This window comes from Sprattus sprattus (assembly GCF_963457725.1).
Source record: "Sprattus sprattus genome assembly, chromosome: 11".
Lineage (NCBI taxonomy): Eukaryota > Metazoa > Chordata > Actinopteri > Clupeiformes > Clupeidae > Sprattus > Sprattus sprattus.
In genome coordinates, this window is record NC_137909.1 from 4,937,649 (window position 1) to 4,957,403 (window position 19,755).

Here is a 19,755-nt window from a genome sequence, read left to right on the forward strand (position 1 = left end):
AAACCCGAGGACAGGATATAGACTTGCATTCTAACATATGCAACCAAGCCTACACCACTCTTCTGTACTTCACTAATTCAATCATGTGCCTTATATAGGCTACCTCTTCATTTGTATTTAAAGTCATTGAGTGTCATTGGGGATACCCAGATAACAAGCATGCATGTATCGGTCCACATGTGGATTTTGGTTGGCACCCCACTGGGGCTATGCCACACTTCTGGTCTGCTCTCAGATCATCTTTAGTGGAACTGGGCGTCGAAATCAAGAAAATAACGTGACATATTATACATTCCCTGGAATTTCATCATGTCCTTGGCATAGTGTATTTAATATTTAAGCCACTAAATAGAAGAAGTTCATGGTAGCCGACTAGTCCACCGGTGGATTTTGGTCGGCACCCCATTGGTGGCATGCCACTTCCATGAACAGACCATCATCTTAACTATGTGTGGATATTAAAAAATAACATAAAATGTTAGCAACCACTGGAATCTCTAAATCCCATCCTTGGTATAATCTATTTGAAATATCAGCCACTAAACAGCAGTTGACATAGTTTAGAAGGCTCTCAAGGTACAATATTACTTGGTCAAAAAAGACTAATGTTCCACACTGTTAACACCTAGAAAAAAATGCAAGGGTTGGTTAAAATGACTAAAGAAGTATATGAGTAAGGAAAAACATTTTTTGAAAGTGAGTGGCAAAACAGTGGCTAGCAAGACTGTTTCACTTGATAGATAAACTTTGCCAGTTCCAACCGACTCTATACAATTGACCCCAGCCGACCTCTCCTCTATGTGATGAGATGGTTGGAATAAAACACATTGTACGCAGCTAATTATAACACTAGCATGTAGATAGGAATGTTTGTCGACACTAGCTGAAATTCTGAACGTAACATGCTCAGGTCGTCACACATGTCTCTGAGTTTCGAAACTCAGATAACGTGTGCCATCACTATGTTGCGTGTCACACATCGTCGAATTACGTTAGACACGAGTTGATAAATTAAGCATTAGGCCAACTCCCCTTGTATTATTGGCAATGCTTTTCAGTCCTTTTCAAACAGTCAGTCCTATTCTATTCAGGTAGGCCTATCTCATGATGAAATACCGTGACATGGCGTGAAATGTTTGGAGATAGGCCCTAAGTCTGAAAATATTATGAAACCATCGTTACTCTTGTATGCAAAACACTAAGAAATGTAAAATGAGTGTATAGATTCATTTTTTATCTAAATTATATCTAAATAGGCTACTACTTTATCAAAACCTGAGAAATGCCCGGTTTTTAATAATCACAATAAAAATTGCGTATTTCAGTAACAACACTAGAGCACATGGATGCATAGCCTACAACTTCAGAACTGAACATTGTGACAGGAGACGTAAAGGCCTGCAGCTTTCATCTACCCTGTGCTTAAAATGTACCACCAGAGGGCAGCATTTAAAATGTTTGATAATATGAAAATGAAGAAACCGTCCTTAGCTCAGAATTGTGCAGCAGGGAAATGTTATGCAAACTATTATATTGTGCGTTTATTGGAGGTCAAACACAATTAACCTAAGATAAGTTAAATCCATGACTTTGTACATGATACGTATACGAAGGCCTTCCTATATTTAAAGATCTTTGGTTGTTTCTTACTAGCACCGAATTCTGGAATCTACTGCCACAGCGATAACATTTATTTTAGATTGGCCAAAACGAAATTGATTGGCATGATGACAGAATAAAAATAGAGCAGAGTGCACCCCAGGCTGGATAGTCAAATGTCTATGCTACAATAATTTCAGCGTGTCTTCAGTGAAAGGTAGCCTACATGCTCATGGTTGGCTTGATGTGTCATATTCACAATACCCCCCTGAGTGCAGAGATATAATTTGAAGACCTCTTTAGCAGTCTGGCAGCTTTCAACAGAAATTGTCAATTAGCCTACCTCTTACACTTTTATCTTTAGAATTATTGAATCTCATGATTGGTGTCATATAATTGTGCAGTAAAAGTGAGAAGTGTTCATTTTCATGGACTTTTGAAAGCCACATTTACAGACAGCAAAAGGTGAAATGGTGGTTTATAAAAATTCTGTCTTGGACAACCAAGAGGCAAATCATTTTATGATAATGATTTCATGATTTAAAGATGCCTACAATTGTAGTTGTTCTGGACTATCGGTACAATAGGCTTGAAAGTAATATTTAGGTAGCAATAATCTAATTTTATCAAAGCACCAACAGACACTTGCTTATTCCAAACTTTGGCATTTATTTGAGAACATCCAGCCTATGGATATATCTACACGTAAGGAACTGTTCTGTGTACACATTCGATTGCAAAATAGTTGCCAAAGCTACTGACAACTTCTATACAGTATAATTCTGTCAAATTCATTGTTGCAGAGATTATTTGAGGATCATACACATAGCAGCAGTTTCCAGATAATCTAAGATACTCACATTTTAATTTAGGCCTGTTCTTATCACTGCTTAAAGCTATGGTAAGTCTATAAGCTATGAGAAGTCCAGACATTAAATAAGTCATAAGAGAAACCTAGTTATTTTATTTGAATTCATCAGCCAAAGTTTCGTACGTGGAATATTAATAAACCCCTGTTCTGAACCAAGTCTTATTGGAAAACCAGTACCACAAATCAGGCTTTCATCATAGACATAGTAATTCCTGTCAGTCCTCAGAGACATATGAGACACAATGTGACCAGAGCATGATGTAAACGTTGCCCTATACTTAACCAATATTTCTCAATAAATGAAATCTGTTGATTTCATACAAATTAGTATTTTAGGGTTATGTGGCAGAGTGTAACAATGCAAGCTGCTGGATATGTTTAGCCATGGATGGTCGCTTAGCCAAACACTGGACCGCGGAGACTGATGGGTAAGTGCCCGTACTCTCCCCGACCATTTTCATCTTACTGTTCGCTTACAAATGGTAAACTTCCATGTTTTGTCGAGCCAGATATTTAGGCGCATGAGCTTATCGACGGTAATTAGTCGACATATAGACAGAACGACACATTTGGGCAATGACCAAACGCTGCTGTTCACCACAGAGCCGCGGTGGCTCATGGGATAGACAATCTAGGGGTTTTGTCATATTTACCGTTTAGAAAGTCAATGCATTACGTACATTCCTAATCAAACGCGTAGAATGAACGGTCTGTCTGTTACTTCGATGTTATGCGTTTATTCCATAATCTAGATACAAAAATCACTGAAGAGACATTTTTGCGAAAGGAATTCTGGGAAAGGAAGATCGCATCTGCAAAGCCAGCTGTACCGCGACTAGGCTACTACTGCGTTAGGGACTATATAATCAAGAGAACACCCTCTGGATGCCTAAGAATGTACCATACATTTTACGCGTATGGTGATTGACAGTCAAAAGTAATTAATAATACGATGTATGGGATATTAGTTTCACTCCGCATCCAGAATCAATACGACAAATGTTATCACGTGACCGCCTGAACATCTTGGGGGTGGGCAGCACTCAATGTCTTGCTGCTGCTAGTGGCGACAGTGAGAGCAAATCATTCTGCCGTCTCACAGGCCGTGCATCCATCTTTACATTTTTTTTCAGAGCTTTTTTGACAGCCAAGAGATGTATCCCTTTTGATCCCCTTTCCTGCACACACTACTGTATCATTGCAGGCACTAATTTGCTGGTTAAAGCCTGGCAGAGCATAGTGCATGCATCATGGCTGTGCTTGCCTCTGATATTTGCCAGAGCCACCCTGCCGAGGAAATTGCTCCTTGCCTCAAAGCACCAACAAATTGAGAGACAACCCTGCTTACCCTAAAATAAAGGTAGGTCACTTTCTAAAAAAAATGATGTTTAATGTTTCTGCTGAGGGTGTGTTCAGCCTGGTCCTTGGTCATGGTGGGTGGTAGTGACAGAAGGCCTTGTGTGTCAGTGGCTTACAGTGTCCAACCCTTACCATTATATCTTCTGTAGATGTTCCGTCCTGCCACACTACACTGCTGTGAGTGATGACTGGGCGTACCATATTGTTTGTGTAGGTGGGATGTTCATGTAATGGGGGCACTGATGTCATCACCGCTCCCCTGATGGACACCTCTGCTGCGTTTATTGAGCCCTAATATGGCTGTTGGTTCTTACACCAATGGGACATGAACATACACAATTCTCAATTCTATGCTAATATTGTAAAATGGTGCATTTTACCTGTAATAAGAAATGTGATTTTTTTTTCTTGTTTTTTTTTATTTGTTCTAATTTTACAGGCAATGTATAATGGGTGTGGATAATAAAGGTACCTTTAAAGTGTTTAACATGGACTTTTAATGTTGAAATTATTATCTCGGTAATGTTGTATTTCCATCTGAATCATGATAGTTGCATACGTGTAACGCATCAAGCGGTGCCCTACATCTGTAACATCACTCAGGCCAGCTATTGATGATGACTACATCGACTGCCCTCAGGACTTGCCTTAAAGATGTTGCTTTATTTTGACCATTTTTGGTATTCAATAGATCATGGTTTTCGTGAACATTCTTTTTTCAGTTTTTGTTCAGTCAGGAAATCTTCCATCAGATAAAAGTGCCTTGGGTGCCCCTGACCTCTATCAGTGTTTTGGAACAGAGAATTTAAAAAGGAGCAACAGCCCCCTCATTACCCCCCCCATTATGCACTTGACACATAGAAAACTGACTCGGAGGTAGTTTTTATTTGTTCATGAAAGTCATTCAGACCACAGTTGATGGGGTTTGAGTATTTTGTTGTGAACACTTTGAAAGCAACAATTGAAAGCTATTTGCTCTGATTCAATTCTAACAATGTTTTCCTTGAACTAGGCTGTTCCTCTGTGGATGTGGCTAGAGAGCGTTGGTAGCTTTTGCTCTGTTTCCCAAACCAGTCTTTTGCCTTCTGCACTATTCCTGGTGTTGTTTTCACTGTTCTGCCTCCCTCTCTTCTGCTGTTGCAGCCCAGTTGGAGAAGCAGCTCAGCCTCTGAGTGCTGACGTAAACAAAGGCCCAGCTCCATGCAACCCCCCATTCTTCCTCCACAGCTCCTAAAATGTGCAAGGAGAGAGCAAGCATAGAGTGGTAGCCAGTGAGAAAAACAGAGACATGTTTGCTGGTTTGAGACATTTGTGATGGGTTTGTTTAATCGAAGGAGGAGGCACAGAATTGTACCGGGAGGGAAAGAAGTCTTTGTTGGGTCATGTTTTTGTTCTCTTATTTCACAGACCAGACAGTATTTTGCCCAGCGACTCTCTCTCTTTCTCTCTCTATCTCTCTCTCTCTCTCTCTCTCTGTATGTGTGTTTGAGCATGACAGCAGAACATTTAGAGCGGAGAGAGCAACAGACCAAGCGATAGAAAAACAGCACACCAAGAATAGTTAATGGTCCCTACAGAGTGTGATTTATCATGGAATTTATTTAGATTTGTTTTGTGTACAGCATTTCCTAGTTTAACTGCGTTCGATTGCCCTGCTCCTCTGGGCTTTTCTGACTCAACATGGTGCAGAATGCGCGACTCACTTCCTGAAACATGGATGTCTATATCACCAATAACCCACCGATAGCTCCATACCTCCATGCTGCTATGGAAAGGTGATTTCAGTAGTGATCACAGAAAAGCTAGCTGCCATGTATGTGTGTGTGTCTCTTTTTGTGTCTCTGGGTAGCTCCTCTGCAGCGGAGCCTTTATGCGGGGTGACCGGAACCAGCTGAAACCGGTTTCAGGCAGACGGAGCCTCATGAACAATGCAGTCACTGTGCTACAGCGAGATAGCTGGCTGTCCCATGGCAGCCAAAAGAGGCCAGGAGCCTTAAGGGAGAACAGGGCCGTCTCAGGTACTCAGGGCAGCTGAGGAGGCGCTCTGCCCGGGGCACGTGTGTGTCCGACAGGCAGGCAGAGAGAGCGGCGAGCAGGAGCAGAGGACAGGGGAATGGCCTCCTCTCAGCCTGCCGCGCTGCTGGGTGTCTGCTGTCAGGGGGAGGCATGCCCCAGGTCACCGACCCCTCTTTGGAGAGAATGAGACCCCCTTGTTTTGGGCCCGGCCTGACTGTGGGGGCGGGGAAGGGGGGGGGGGGAGGATAATTATTTTTCTCTGAAGGACAGAGAGGAGGGCGGATGGAGGTGGCGGAGGTTCTGCTTCTGGTTGTGTGTGTTGTGACTGCTGTGGGAGAGGAAGACAGCTTCTCTTTGTCTCGCTCCTCTGCCGTGGCTGCAGCAGCAGCAAGGGTGAGGAGTGGCTGACTTGCATGTTTCTCCATAGCGTTTGTGTGTGTGTAAGGATGTGCTCTTCCGGCTTTATGTGCATTATTAATTATTGTATATTATGGCTGAAAAAGAGATGTTCCTTTCAAAGGGGCTTAACTAAGGGAACATCCAGAGATGGAGGGTGGATTGCATATACTGGGTAATGTAGCATTGAGCTGGATAATGCCTGAACGTCTATTGTCTATTTTCTCTGTATGCTAGGCCTCAGCTCTGCCAATACATTCATACTTTGTGTTTGTTATTCTCATTTTCTTCATCATGTTCTCCTTTTTCTCTTCAATGCTTTGTGTACCCCTCGTCATGATCTAACAGGCCGAGCTGGCCCATATTTGTGGATCGTGCAGATGTGAGAGGAGGTAATGGATTCTGGCCGCAGTGCACCCATCCATTTTAATAAAGGCAGCAGCTGTGGCTGCCGCTGCTAACCCTGCTAGCAACTCTGAGCCCACCCAGCCCCATCCCAACCCCCATTCCTCGCTCTTTTGTCTCCCTGCAGAAGCCTTGCGCTGTGCAGTGAATGCACACTCACGTCTGTCGTATGCATCACATCTTTTCCATACATAACACCCCCATGAACTGCCCTTATAAACACCCATTCATCTGAAGTTTCTGGTAGTGGCTGGTATTTCAACTCACTAAATAGCACTTAGACCGCTCATGGAAATGAAATGGCGTCTGACGTGGGAAATCTGGCGAGTCATTGTGTCATCTGTGTTGACTATTCAGAACCCAAGCATTACCATTGACTCTAAGGGTTGTGTATCTCTGTGAAAGGACACTGTTGTTGTTCCGTCATATCCTATCAGCTCATTTGTGTTTGAACTCTCTTTGTGTGGTCAGTTTTTTCTTCCCGGGTGTGAGGAACAGGGCAACCGGTGCTGCATTGTTGACTGACGTGATTAGTCAGAAAGATCTGTTCATTCAAACGTTTGCTTTTCCTATATCATTCATCAGCAATGAAATTAAAATGATGAACCTTGTATTGACTCAAGCAGCACATTTGTATTTGTACCATGATGGGCAGAGACATAGGTGATTTGGTCAAGCATGTAAGAACACTCAGGAACTGCATGTGGATACCAAGCTGTGTGTATTTGTGTGCAGACAGAATGTGACACAAGTTAATATAATATCCTTATATTATTTGAAATTAGCTTCAGAAATACTCTTTCAGGAATAGGTGTGCTGTATGATGGCTATAAGCTAAGTATGACTGTAAATGAATGGGTTTTCTTCAAGTAAAGATTTAGAAGGGCTTGAAATATTGCAGCTATTTAGACATGCTTTTGCCTTGTCATGGTTGTTCTTCCTGTCAGACAGCAGGTTTAGTATGCAATGCTAAGTAGCTACATTGAATATGTGAGTTTGTTTTGAAGTGGTGCTTGGTTGTGCATCATATTCAAAGGTATCCAACCATTTATTGGAAACACAAAGCCATGCAGTTTTAAAGTCAGGAATTGCAAAGTGATGATTGTTTTTTTTAGGTGCCAAGCATAATAACTCAGTGTTAAGATTAAGAAAACAGTAGGTCTAGTTTAACAACACATGAATGGAACTACGCATCATATGAGTATTTCACACCAGTACTTTACCCCAGAGTGCAATATGCAGAGTGCTTAATGCAATTTAGTATCACACAAAACTAAAATGAAATGTCTTTTCATATTTAATAATTGTATCTACCACTATAGGTAGCCTCTGTATCTTTTTCCCTATATTAACAAGGGTTCATTGAAAGTCACATGCCTGAAAGAGACATCAGTATGAGGTTATTTAAGCAGTCAAACAGTCAAATTGTTGCCAGTGAAATTCAAATGATACCCAGCTATGTACCAAATTAACTAATTGTTTCCCAGGTGGGCATATACTTTCCATCAGGACAGAATAGATAGTATTAAGAAATTCAGTCAGTTTCTCTTAATGGTTTTTGGATGGTCATGTAAAATGTTCGTTACTCTTTTGAATGTGATAATCTTTTATAATGATCTAGTAATATAATAATATAGGAAGTCATGGATGACACAGATGGAGTGTTATGGTTTAGCAGTATGCTCTTTAAAATTAGGATTTGGGTGCGGGGTATAATATATATAATGAAGCCTTTACTATTTGGAATGTGACAGAACATGCTTGAACGTCTCATAAAACGTCTAATTTCTGTGCCACTATCTTATGAATTTTAGTTTGGCCCAGCATTTTTCCTCCACCCATTCCAAATGGATGACACTGTAAGGTTACCGAGTGCTACTCAGTGAGAAGGACACAGTGAGGGATGAGTGGAATGATACAGGGTGTAGGGTGTTCTTCCTCACTCTAGACAGGGTGTTCTTCCTCACTCTAGACAGGGTGTTCTTCCTCACTCTAGACAGGGTGTTCTTCCTCACTCTAGACAGGGTGTTCTTCCTCACTCTAGACAGGGTGTTCTTCCTCACTCTAGACAGGGTGTTCTTGCTCACTCTAGACAGGGTGTTCTTGCTCACTCTAGACAGGGTGTTCTTGCTCACTCTAGACAGGGTGTTCTTCCTCACTCTAGACAGGGTGTTCTTCCTCACTCTAGACAGGGTGTTCTTCCTCACTCTAGACAGGGTGTTCTTCCTCACTCTAGACAGGGTGTTCTTGCTCACTCTAGACAGGGTGTTCTTGCTCACTCTAGACAGGGTGTTCTTGCTCACTCTAGACAGGGTGTTCTTGCTCACTCTAGACAGGGTGTTCTTCCTCACTCTAGACAGGGTGTTCTTGCTCACTCTAGACAGGGTGTTCTTGCTCACTCTAGACAGGGTGTTCTTCCTCACTCTAGACAGTGTGTTCTTGCTTACTCTTGACAGGGTGTTCACTCTAGACAGTGTGTTCTGGCTTACTCTTGACAGGGTGTTCACTCTAGACAGTGTGTTCTTGCTTACTCTTGACAGGGTGTTCACTCTAGACAGTGTGTTCTGGCTTACTCTTGACAGGGTGTTCACTCTAGACAGTGTGTTCTTGCTTACTCTTGACAGGGTGTTCACTCTAGACAGTGTGTTCTTGCTTACTCTTGACAGGGTGTTCACTCTAGATAGTGTGTTCTGGCTTACTCTTGACAGGGTGTTCACTCTAGACAGTGTGTTCTGGCTTACTCTTGACAGGGTGTTCACTCTAGATAGTGTGTTCTCTCTCCCTTTAGACAGGGTGTTCACTCTTGATAGGGTGTTCTTGCTCACTGGGTGGGTGGAGACCAATTTACTAGGGACTACAATTACATTTAATATGATGATGAATACAATGATACATTCTTTAATCGTAAATAATGGTTATGCAAACTTGCATTTCAATAATTTCTCCTCAACCCAAAGTGCTTTACAAGTGAAACACAAGGAAAGGAGTATCAACACAGTACATCCAGTAAAATTGGTGTACATTTGATGTAAATTGATGATAAAAAGTGTCAATTTTCACTATTAAGCAAATACAATCATTGCCTTTAAAGTTGTTTCACTTTGTTTTTGTCCACAGGCTTTTCACAGCATTGTGTGAAGATCATGGGCGATATGAAAACCCCAGACTTTGATGACCTGCTTGCGGCCTTTGATATCCCTGACATGGTTGACCCAAAGGCAGCCATTGAATCAGGACACGATGGCCACATGGGACAGCTGAAGCACCACGTTCACCATGACAATGATGACCAGATTCCGTCTGCCCCTTCCGTCAGTGTTATTGTCAAAAATGTCCGAAGTATTGACTCCAGTGAGCACCCACTGTCAGACAAAGATGTGCATCCTACAGGTGGCAATGGTTTGCAAAATGGTTTCCTGGGCCTGTGCTCTAGTGACCGTTGTAGCAAAGATGGTGGGAAGCCTTTGAAGACAGACAGCCATGGACCTCTGGCCAACGACTCCTCTTTCAACCAGTTCAGCCCCATCTCCAGTGCTGAGGAGTTTGATGATGATGATAAAATTGAGGTGGATGACCCAGCAGACAGACAGAATAACCCTCCATGCTTTAGACCAAACCCCTTAACTGGACTGATTGGAGATGCTGTTTCAAAACCAGGCTCTAATGGAGACTTTGTAAATTCAAAACTTAAAAATGGCAACAGTAGTAACAGTTCCTCACACCCTCAGACCCCTTCCAAACCAAGAAAATCGGAGGAACAGTTGAAGGAGGTTGGTCCGAAGCCCTTTGAGGTCAAAGAAACATCAGAACCTACAGCTCTGAGTGTGTCCAATCTCTCTCATGCCAAAGCCAAATCGTCAGCTAAGCTCTCGTCCTGCATTGCAGCAATCGCAGCTCTCAGTGCAAAGAAAGCCTCCTCAGATTCTCCTGTTTCAGAGTTTCCTACCACCCTACCAGATTCCACCAGGGACAGCAAGGAAAGTCCTAAAACCCCAGAGAAGCCCCTGGAGCAGGAGTCAGCCCTCGAGGTAGCCAGGAAAATGCTCTCCAAACAGCCCGAAAGTCCTTGCAGCATCACGAGTGAGGGCAGTAGTAAAGGGTCCCCATCATCTCCAGCAGGGTCCATTCCCGTCATCCCAAAGGTCAGAATCAAAACCATCAAGACATCATCAGGCCAGATCAAGAGAACAGTCACCCGAGTGCTGCCAGAGTTTGATCCTGAGGGCTTGAAGAAAGTAACAGACTCAATTGTTGTTTCTAGTCTGTCCTCTCCAATTTCCAGTGCTGTGTTTTCATCTCCAACTCGCACGGCATTGCCTACCACAGTTGTGGCAACTTCAGGCGGCTCAACCATGGAGCTCACCAAGCAGATGACCATCAAACCTGTGGCCACAGCTTTCCTGCCGGTGTCAGCGGTCAAAACAGTTGGCTCTCAGGTGATCAACCTGAAGTTGGCTAACAACACCACGGTGAAGGCTACTGTCATCCCTGCTGCTTCAATGCAGAGTGCCAGCAGTGCGATCTTGAAAGCTGCCAACGCAATCAAGCAGCAGACGGTGATGGTGCCTGCTTCCAGTCTGGCAAATGCCAAACTTGTGCCAAAGACACTCCACCTCACCAACCTCAACCTGCTCCCACAGGCCTCTGCCACCCCATCTGAGCTTCACCAAGTCCTCTCCAAGGCCCAGCAGCCCATCAAACAGGCCATCGTGGTTAGCCAGGCCCCAAAGAAGGTATCTCGGGTGCAGGTGCTGGCCAGCTCTCAGAGTTCAGTTGTGGAAGCATTCAACAAAGTGCTTAGTAGCATCAACCCAGTACCAGTGTATGTTCCCAACCTCAGCCCTCCCTCAGCTGCCTGTATATATATCCCGTCACGGGGCTACAAGTGCCTCGAGTGTGGTGACTCCTTTGCTCTGGAGAAGAGCCTGACCCAACACTACGACCGGCGCAGTGTACGCATCGAGGTCACCTGCAACCACTGCACCAAGAACTTGTTTTTTTACAACAAGTGCAGTCTGCTGTCCCACGCCCGGGGACACAAGGACAAGGGTGTGGTGATGCAGTGCTCTCACCTCATCCTGAAGCCCATCCCTGCCGATCAGATGATCTCCTCCTCACTGTTGCCCTCCTCTTCTCCTTCTCTGTCCTCCACCAATGTCTCAGCAGGGGCCCTCAGCTCCTCTGTGGGCAGCTCCCAGGGGAAGTCCACCCTGTCCACCGTAATATCGGCCCCCTCCTCCGCACCACTCGTGGCGGCCATGCCCCTGGATGAGGATGCTTCCAGACTTTGCAGACCCAACCTCAAATGTCTGGAGTGCAGTGAGATGTTTCAGGATGAGTCGGTACTAGCCATGCACTACCAACAGGGATCGGAGTCAAGCGGTCAGGTTTGTGTTTGGATGTATGTGTCTATGAGTGCAAATATGGATGCAAATGTAAACATGGATTGGGATTTGAAACATTTTGAATTAGATGAGATTGAATAGAATTGTAATCGAATTTACAGTATGTTTAACAGTTGTATACCCTGTGTATTTTAGTATTATATACTTCATATTTATCACACAGTATGCTGTCTAATGTGTTAAACAATAATACTCTCACTGGATTTAGGGCCACTCAATGAGACTAATAGTCCCATTTTCTCTTTTACTAATCAGAAGACCTGCACCATCTGTCAGATGCTGCTGCCCAACCACTGCAGCTTTGCATCTCACCAGCGCATCCACCAGCACAAGTCCCCATACATCTGCCCCGAGTGTGGAGCCATCTGTCGTTCTGTGCACTTCCAGTCCCATGTCACCAAGAACTGCCTTCACTACACCCGCAGAGTTGGCTACCGGTCAGTTTACAATTTGGGTGCTTGTGAAGTGTTTATAAGTGCTTTCTTTATACTAGCAACTGTAAATCCTGGCAACCGGGTTCATTACAGTTGCAGAATCGTGAGGTGATTTGATTTTCATACATTTTATCTGTAACACCTTTGGTAGGCCATCATTGAATAAATGTTGTTTAGTATGACAACAACATAATCTAACTGTCTGTAATTCTGATCTGAAGTTGGTGGTTTCCAGATAATTGATTTCACTGAGACGTGTTTCTTTGGGGTTGTCTAAGGGCATGGTTTATCAAACCACATATCCAGCCAGTTTATGCTAAATCATTTAAATCACGACAGAAAAATTCTCTCTACACAATAGTATTAAGCTTAAGGATAAACTGAAACAATGAATTGACTTGAAACTCATGTGTATTTGTATAAATTACCTATGTAGGCCAATCACTCCAGAAGTATTATAAGTAATGTTACAGTCTATAAGTAATACTACAGAAGTATTACCATGTAATTTAGATTTGGCAAATGTTGATAGCCAATAGAACTACATTCCCATAAAACCCTAATTAGTTTAGCTAGTTATGGCCTGTACCAGTAATGCATCTTGTGAGTGGTCAGATGAGGTGTATAGTGAGAGGTCAGATGAAGTGTATAGTGAGAGGTCAGATGAAGTGTCTTGTGAGTGGTCAGGAGTCTTGTGAGGCAGTCTGATGAAAATGGAAGTCCCTTGGTCTCAGATGTGATCAGAATAACTACCAATATTGTATGACCATACTGCCTGTGTAAACATATCAGTTGTTATGATTATGATGTCAAAGGGGAAATCGTGTGAAATTGTGAATACTGTCTCTTTGAATAGCTTTTAAAAGCATTATTTTTTGTGTTTGTGTGTGTGTGTCTTCAGGTGTGTTCATTGCAGTGTTATCTTTGCGGATATATCTGCCCTGAAATCTCACATTCAGGGCTCTCATTGTGAAATCTTCTATAAATGCCCCATCTGCCCCATGGCCTTCAAATCTGCACCTGGCACTCACTCCCATGCCTACACCCAACACCCCGGGGTGAAAATCGGAGAGCCAAAGTAAGTGCCTGCCCAAACACTTTGGGGTGGGGTTGGGTGTGTTTCCAGAATGTTTGGTGACTTATCCAGGTATGCTTATTCAAGGTTACTGATTTTCCAAGGGGCTAAGTTATGTAAACATCCTCCTTAAAAAAAAAATATATAAACTCCTCAAAAAAAGTTCGGAAACATTTCTTCAGTCGATTATCCCTCCCCTTTAATAATACCAATTGGTATTGTATTGTATATCGTTGGAAAGCCTGATTAGTCACCTTTACAACGAGGTACAACTTGTAAGGATCGTGCATTCTTGGAATGAGCAACACAGCTAACCGTGTGGGTAGCAGCTCACATTTTTTGGCCAAAATCCTAAAAAAAGGTTTGGAAACGTTTCTTCAGTCGATTATCCCTCCCCTTTAATAATACCAATTGGCATTGTATGCATATCGTTGGAAAGCCTGATTAGTCCCCTTTACAACGAGGTACAACTTGTAAGGCTCATGCATTCGTGGAATGAGCAACACAGCTAACCGTGTGGGTAGTGGCCAAAAAAAAATGTGCCAAAACCCCCTGCAATATTCTTCTGTTGGTATTCACTCTTGTTTTGAGTTGCTTGGTGGATTTGATGATTCTCCCACAGTATTAAGGAAAAAACAACACATATTGACCATTTTTATACTTTATTAATTGTACACGGTCAGGGACCTCAGTAGCATGTGGAAGATCCATACACAGCCACAACAGCTTGGCACCTACTGTAGGATGGCATCCCATTCCTGAACCAGAATTTGTAGCAAGTCAGCCAACATGGTTGCGTTGGTCACTCTGGCATGTACAGCACGCCCGAGCTGATCCCACAAGTATTCAATTGGGTTGAGGTCTGGACTTACGGCAGGCCTTTCCATCCTCTCCACTTCCAAGTTCTGGAGGTACTCTCTGATGATCCTGCCTCTGTGGGGGCGGGCGTTGTCATCCTGGAGGATGGAGTTAGGTCCCAGATTCTGGAGGTATGGGGTTGCCATTGAATCAAGCTGTTTTGGGTCCCTGACAGTGTAAAATTAATAAAGTGTAAAAATGGTCAATATGTGTTGTTTTTTTCTTAATACTGTGGGAGAATCATCAACTCCACCAAACAACTCAAAACAAGAGTGAATACCAAGAGAAGAATATTGCAGGGGGTTTTGGCACATTTTTTTGGGCCACTACCCACACGGTTAGCTGTGTTGCTCATTCCACGAATGCACGATCCTTACAAGTTGTACCTCGTTGTAAAGGTGACTAATCAGGCTTTCCAACGATATACAATACAATACCAATTGGTATTATTAAAGGGGCGGGATAATCGACTGAAGAAATGTTTCCGAACTTTTTTTGAGGAGTTTATATCCTTTTTAACAGAATTGAATTATTCATTCATTCATGAAGTGAAGCTTATCAGTGTTGTGTTGATGCTTTTAACTTTATTGTGAACATGGTTTATTTGTAAGCAATCTACTAAGAAATCATTACAAGCCGTCTCGGTCTGTTCTGGAATCAATCACTTGGGATATGTGGTCTTGAGGTCTGTTAACGCCAGTTAAGGTTTAATTTTACAGGTTGATTCCTGAAATACCTCAGGTTTCAATGCTGTTGGCACAGTGTTTTGTATTTAAGTCCAAAATGCAAGGCATCCTTTCTTATTCATTTTTTGAAAGTTCTGAAAAAAAACTCTTCTGGATAAGGCAGGCAAAATGAAGAATATACTGGTTCCATTCCATTCGTCCATGGTGTTGTCATAGGTAAAGAAAATGACAGATGTCTTCTTTATGTGTATTCCACACTACACATGCTGAATTAAGGCCATTATGAGATACTGTAACACATGTTTGCCATTGGAAATGCTGGTGGACTGTATCTGGTGACTTCATTCATGTCTACCTGCAGTACACAGGTTTTCAATGAACAGATCCTTCAAGAGCTCTTAAGTTCAGACTTTGAGCTGTGTGGCGTAGTGCTACCTGATAGCTGAATCCAATTGATCTGTCTCAGGAGCTTCCTCACCTGGTGTTTGGAGCTGTGGTGGACTTAAGAGCTTTGAGCTCTGCTCATTTCCCCCCGCTGACCTTCTACTGCCTCCACCTCCACCTCTCCTCCATCAGCACCCCCTAATCAAACCCCCAGCTGCCACCGACCGTTCACCAACAACACTCTCTAAAATACATGTGTTGAAAGAACTCTGCCCTTCTGGAAAACCTTCATTGTTGTAGCTTGTGTGTTGTTATTGGAATGAATTCAAAGGCAACAAATAGTATTTGAATAACTCCTCCATTGGCATCAACCGTGTAAGAGAATACTGATAGATCGTACTTGTGTATATAATGGAAAAGTATGTGCTTACTGTGTGTAGTTAGGTCTGATGGAATAGTATGTACCTACTGTGTGTAGTATGTACCTACTGTGTGTAGTAAGGTCAGAAGGCTCCCAGAGGATTCATTTACTTTGTTCTTTATTAAGAAATGATCAGACATACAGTATGTCTGGGGTTGATGAAAGAGTGGCTTTATAATGAGGGCAGAATTAGTAAACTAACCCTTCCCTTATGTTAAGCCACACTGTCCAATGTGTCTTCCTCATTTTCATCTCCACATTGGTGACATCGCTGTTATCTTGGAACGAATGTTAAGAGTAGCTGTTCTTTTAGTCTTGCTAGTGATATGAATCCATAGGCTCTGGGCTCTGTTAAGCGCCTAGAGGCAATTGTATTGTTATGGCGCTATACAAATAAAATTGAATTGAATTGAATTGAATTGAATTGATATAAGATGTTTCTGTGTTTGTGTGGTCAGACAGCCAAAATGGTGGCCAACACTGGATCAACCTGATGTCAATCTCTAATCCCCACAGGTTAATCTACAAGTGCTCCATGTGTGACACCGTGTTCACCCAGCAGACCCTCCTGTACACCCACTTCGACCAGCACATAGCCAGTCAGAGGGTGTCTGTCTTTAAGTGCCCTGACTGCTCCATGCACTACGCCCAGAAGCAGCTCATGGTGGACCACATAAAGGTGTGAGATCTAACTAAGCCTCATAATGCTAAAAAGAACTGCTGTGTTAATCAAAGCTAGACAAAAACCGTATTTATTTGATGTTGAGCAAAGCCCACTTGTTGTCTAATGTGGCTTCAGTGCAGTAAACTGCAAAAGTAAAACAGCAACCTTTGGCTGCCTAAACTGTTTATTTTTTTTTTAAAGTGTTAAAGCTATTTAAAATGACTGAATGCTTTAAGCTTAAACGTAAAGCCTTTTATCTGTTGAGACTGTCTGTGTGATTTCCTGTTTTCATTCCTGCAGTCTGTACATGGCACTTTAAAGACCATCGAGGGGCCTCCGAACCTGGGGATCAACCTGCCGCTGAGCACCAAGGCTACAAACTCAATGGGCCCCAATGCTAACCACAGGGACCTGGGCTCCCTTAATGGCCTGGAGAGGGGAGAGAAGAAGCCTGTGTCTCCACTGAAGAAGATCAGCAATGGCACAGAAAGCTTGAAAAATCCCCCAAACCCTGGCTGGACCTGTCATGACTGCGCTCGACTCTTCACCCAGAGAGAGGTCTACATCACTCACATGAAGAAGGAACACGGCAAGGTACGAGTGCTCCAGTCAGGATTTTTAAATAAGGTTCAAAGAAAACTGTGAGATAGTCCCCGTGAAAATATGTCAATAGATGAGGGGGGAAGAAAATCATAATTTTGTCTCAGTTTTTTTAATACTTCTTTTCGCCCTCTGCTGTCTCCATGGACTTGCAGCAACTAAAGAAACATCCATGCCGGCTGTGTGACAAGTCCTTCAGCTCCTCCCACAGCCTATGCCGACACAACCGCATCAAACACAAAGGCCTCCGCAAGGTCTACTCCTGCACGTGAGTGCTTCCAACTCAACCTCTTGGTGGATGTGTTTCAGAAGTCTTATGTCTGTTTGGCTGTGTCAGAGGCAGGTGTTTTACTGTTAGGCCTGAGGTCCAAACACATCACTTACAGAATGACTCAACGGACATTTTCTCTGGTGTGTGTAGGCATTGCCCAGAGGCCAGCCGCACGTTCACCAAACGGCTGATGCTGGAGAAGCACATTCAGCTCGTGCACAACGTCAAACACGTGGAGGGGAAGACAGGGAGAGAGGTCACGACTGCTGAGGTCAAAGCAGACAAGCGCTTGTCCCAGGTACACCCTCCAACCAATGAATGACAACTGTGTAGATGTTACTGGGTTGTTCTTTACCTTTTACATTTCTTATAAGTGTACAATTTTCCTTCAAGAAATTCTGTAAGAATTCACATTAATTGCACTATAGTTGGTCAAGTGCAAATTGTATAACTTTTAATATGGAAAGAAATGTGAGCTGTACTGTATGTTTGCTCCCAGGTGCCCAGCCCTAAGCGCAAGCAGCAGCCTGCAGGCGAGGCCGAGCCGCAGCAGGAGAAAGCTGGAGGCCGGGGGGGGGAGGCGGAGGGGGAGGGGGAGGGGCGGGCCTGCAGGGAAGGCTCCGGAGGACAACCGCTGAAGAAGCTGAAAGTGAGCGTGTGCAAGGTGCACCGCTGCGGTGTGTGTAACTTCAGCACAGAGGACCTGGTGAGCTTCCACGAGCACATCCCCCAGCACCGCTCCGATGGCTCGTCCTTCCAGTGCCGCGAGTGCGGCCTCTGCTACACCTCGCACCCCTCCATGGCCCGCCACCTCTTCATCGTGCACAAGCTCAAGGAGCCAGCAGGTCTGGGTCGCCGCAGATCCACCCCGGGCCAGCAGGAGGGCCCAGAGGCCCCGGGGGCGTCCGGTACGTCTTGTAAAGTGTGCAGGAGGACCTTTGAAACAGAGGGGGCCCTGAAAACGCACATGAGAACACATGGTATGGCCTTTATCCGTTCCAAGAGGCTAGGGTCAGCAGAAAAGTGACTGAACGTACTCCTATTTGTCCATCCGAACTCAAGGCCCTATGCCGCGACCTTTGAACTAGAAACGACAAAAAGTGGATGTTCTTTGCCCTTCTCCCATTACCCCCAGAGATGTACACATAAATGTATATGACCAATGTATAGCTATATCACACACAAAAAAAAACCCTTTGTGTGTTTTAAAGATATGTAATATATTTCAAACGAAAACAGATTTATGTATTTAAATATCTTAAAAAATATTTTGTACATTTAAAATATGTGTTTGTATGGATGTTGAGTAGATCTTTTATAGAGATTTTTACATTTTTTCATCATCATCTGGTATTGGTCATGTATTGAATTTACTTATTTTGTACTTGTAGTGCTCCATCTTCTCACTGCTGCTAAGGTCCACAGAATGTTCTGACAGACACTCAGCATCTGCACTGGTCCGGTATGCACGCTGTGCAAGGACAATCAGTCAGTTTCGCAGGTCCAAAGCAGAGGGGGAGATAGCATTTGTGGCTAGACTATTCCTGAGGAAGTCCACTAGAGGTCATGTTGAACTGGAGAAACCTCCTAATGTTGCTAGGCTAACGTGAATGTCCATGTGCTCCCCACACTCCTAGCCCATGCTAAAGTTTTTGGGAAGTCTTTGTGTTGCTTCATGTTCTGAGGTAGTTCTGTCATACCACGGCAGTAGTGATGCCATACCACAGCAGTAGTGACAGGCCTGTCTTGTGTGTCTGCATCAGCGCCATACTAAGCATACTTCAGCCTTTTTCACGGCCTACATCATTAGTATTTGGACTGTGTGAGACACAGAGTTCAGTCCATTTGCATTCCTAGATGTTTAATGATCATATAAGTGTAGGGTGCACATGCTCTGCTAGCCTACCAGATCTCTGCCTCTGTTGTTAACATGGCTGCCTTAGAGATGTGTTGCCTCAGCTCCTGCTGTGCAGGTGTGTTCACAAGCCTCTCCTCCAGCTGGGCCTCAATCAGACGTGCTTTGCAGGCCCACTGAGAGCTCACATTTCTCTGGCTCTCCATGCCGAAAAAAGGGGAGTGCCAGGTATTATTCTCCCGTTTTCCTCTTTGCCAGATGTTCTCCTCTTGTGACCTGCCAATCAACAGTGTAGCCTAGCCACAGGTAGCTCTTAACCAGGACTGTGTTGAGTCCCATCCCCCCCCCCATTCTAATCTTGTCAGGAGCAAGAGTGACAAGTAGCCAAAGGAGAGCAAAATGGAAGACTGGAGAGAATATTGACTTGCCTTCTGTTAAGATTGTCTTAGTTTAAAT

At 43.7% G+C, this 19,755-nt stretch overlaps 1 protein-coding gene across 1 annotated transcript; it reads left to right on the forward strand.

The window, feature by feature from the left end:
* Positions 1-9,789: 9,789 nt before the first annotated feature.
* Positions 9,790-18,471, forward strand: znf532 (zinc finger protein 532; the record flags this gene model as incomplete). Its single annotated transcript, XM_080847646.1, has 8 exons — positions 9,790-12,033; positions 12,307-12,488; positions 13,387-13,563; positions 16,426-16,588; positions 16,874-17,167; positions 17,329-17,441; positions 17,595-17,742; positions 17,944-18,471. The coding sequence occupies 8 exons, from the start codon at positions 9,790-9,792 to the stop codon at positions 18,469-18,471; spliced, it is 3,849 nt and encodes a 1,282-aa protein (XP_080703772.1).
* Positions 18,472-19,755: the final 1,284 nt, after the last annotated feature.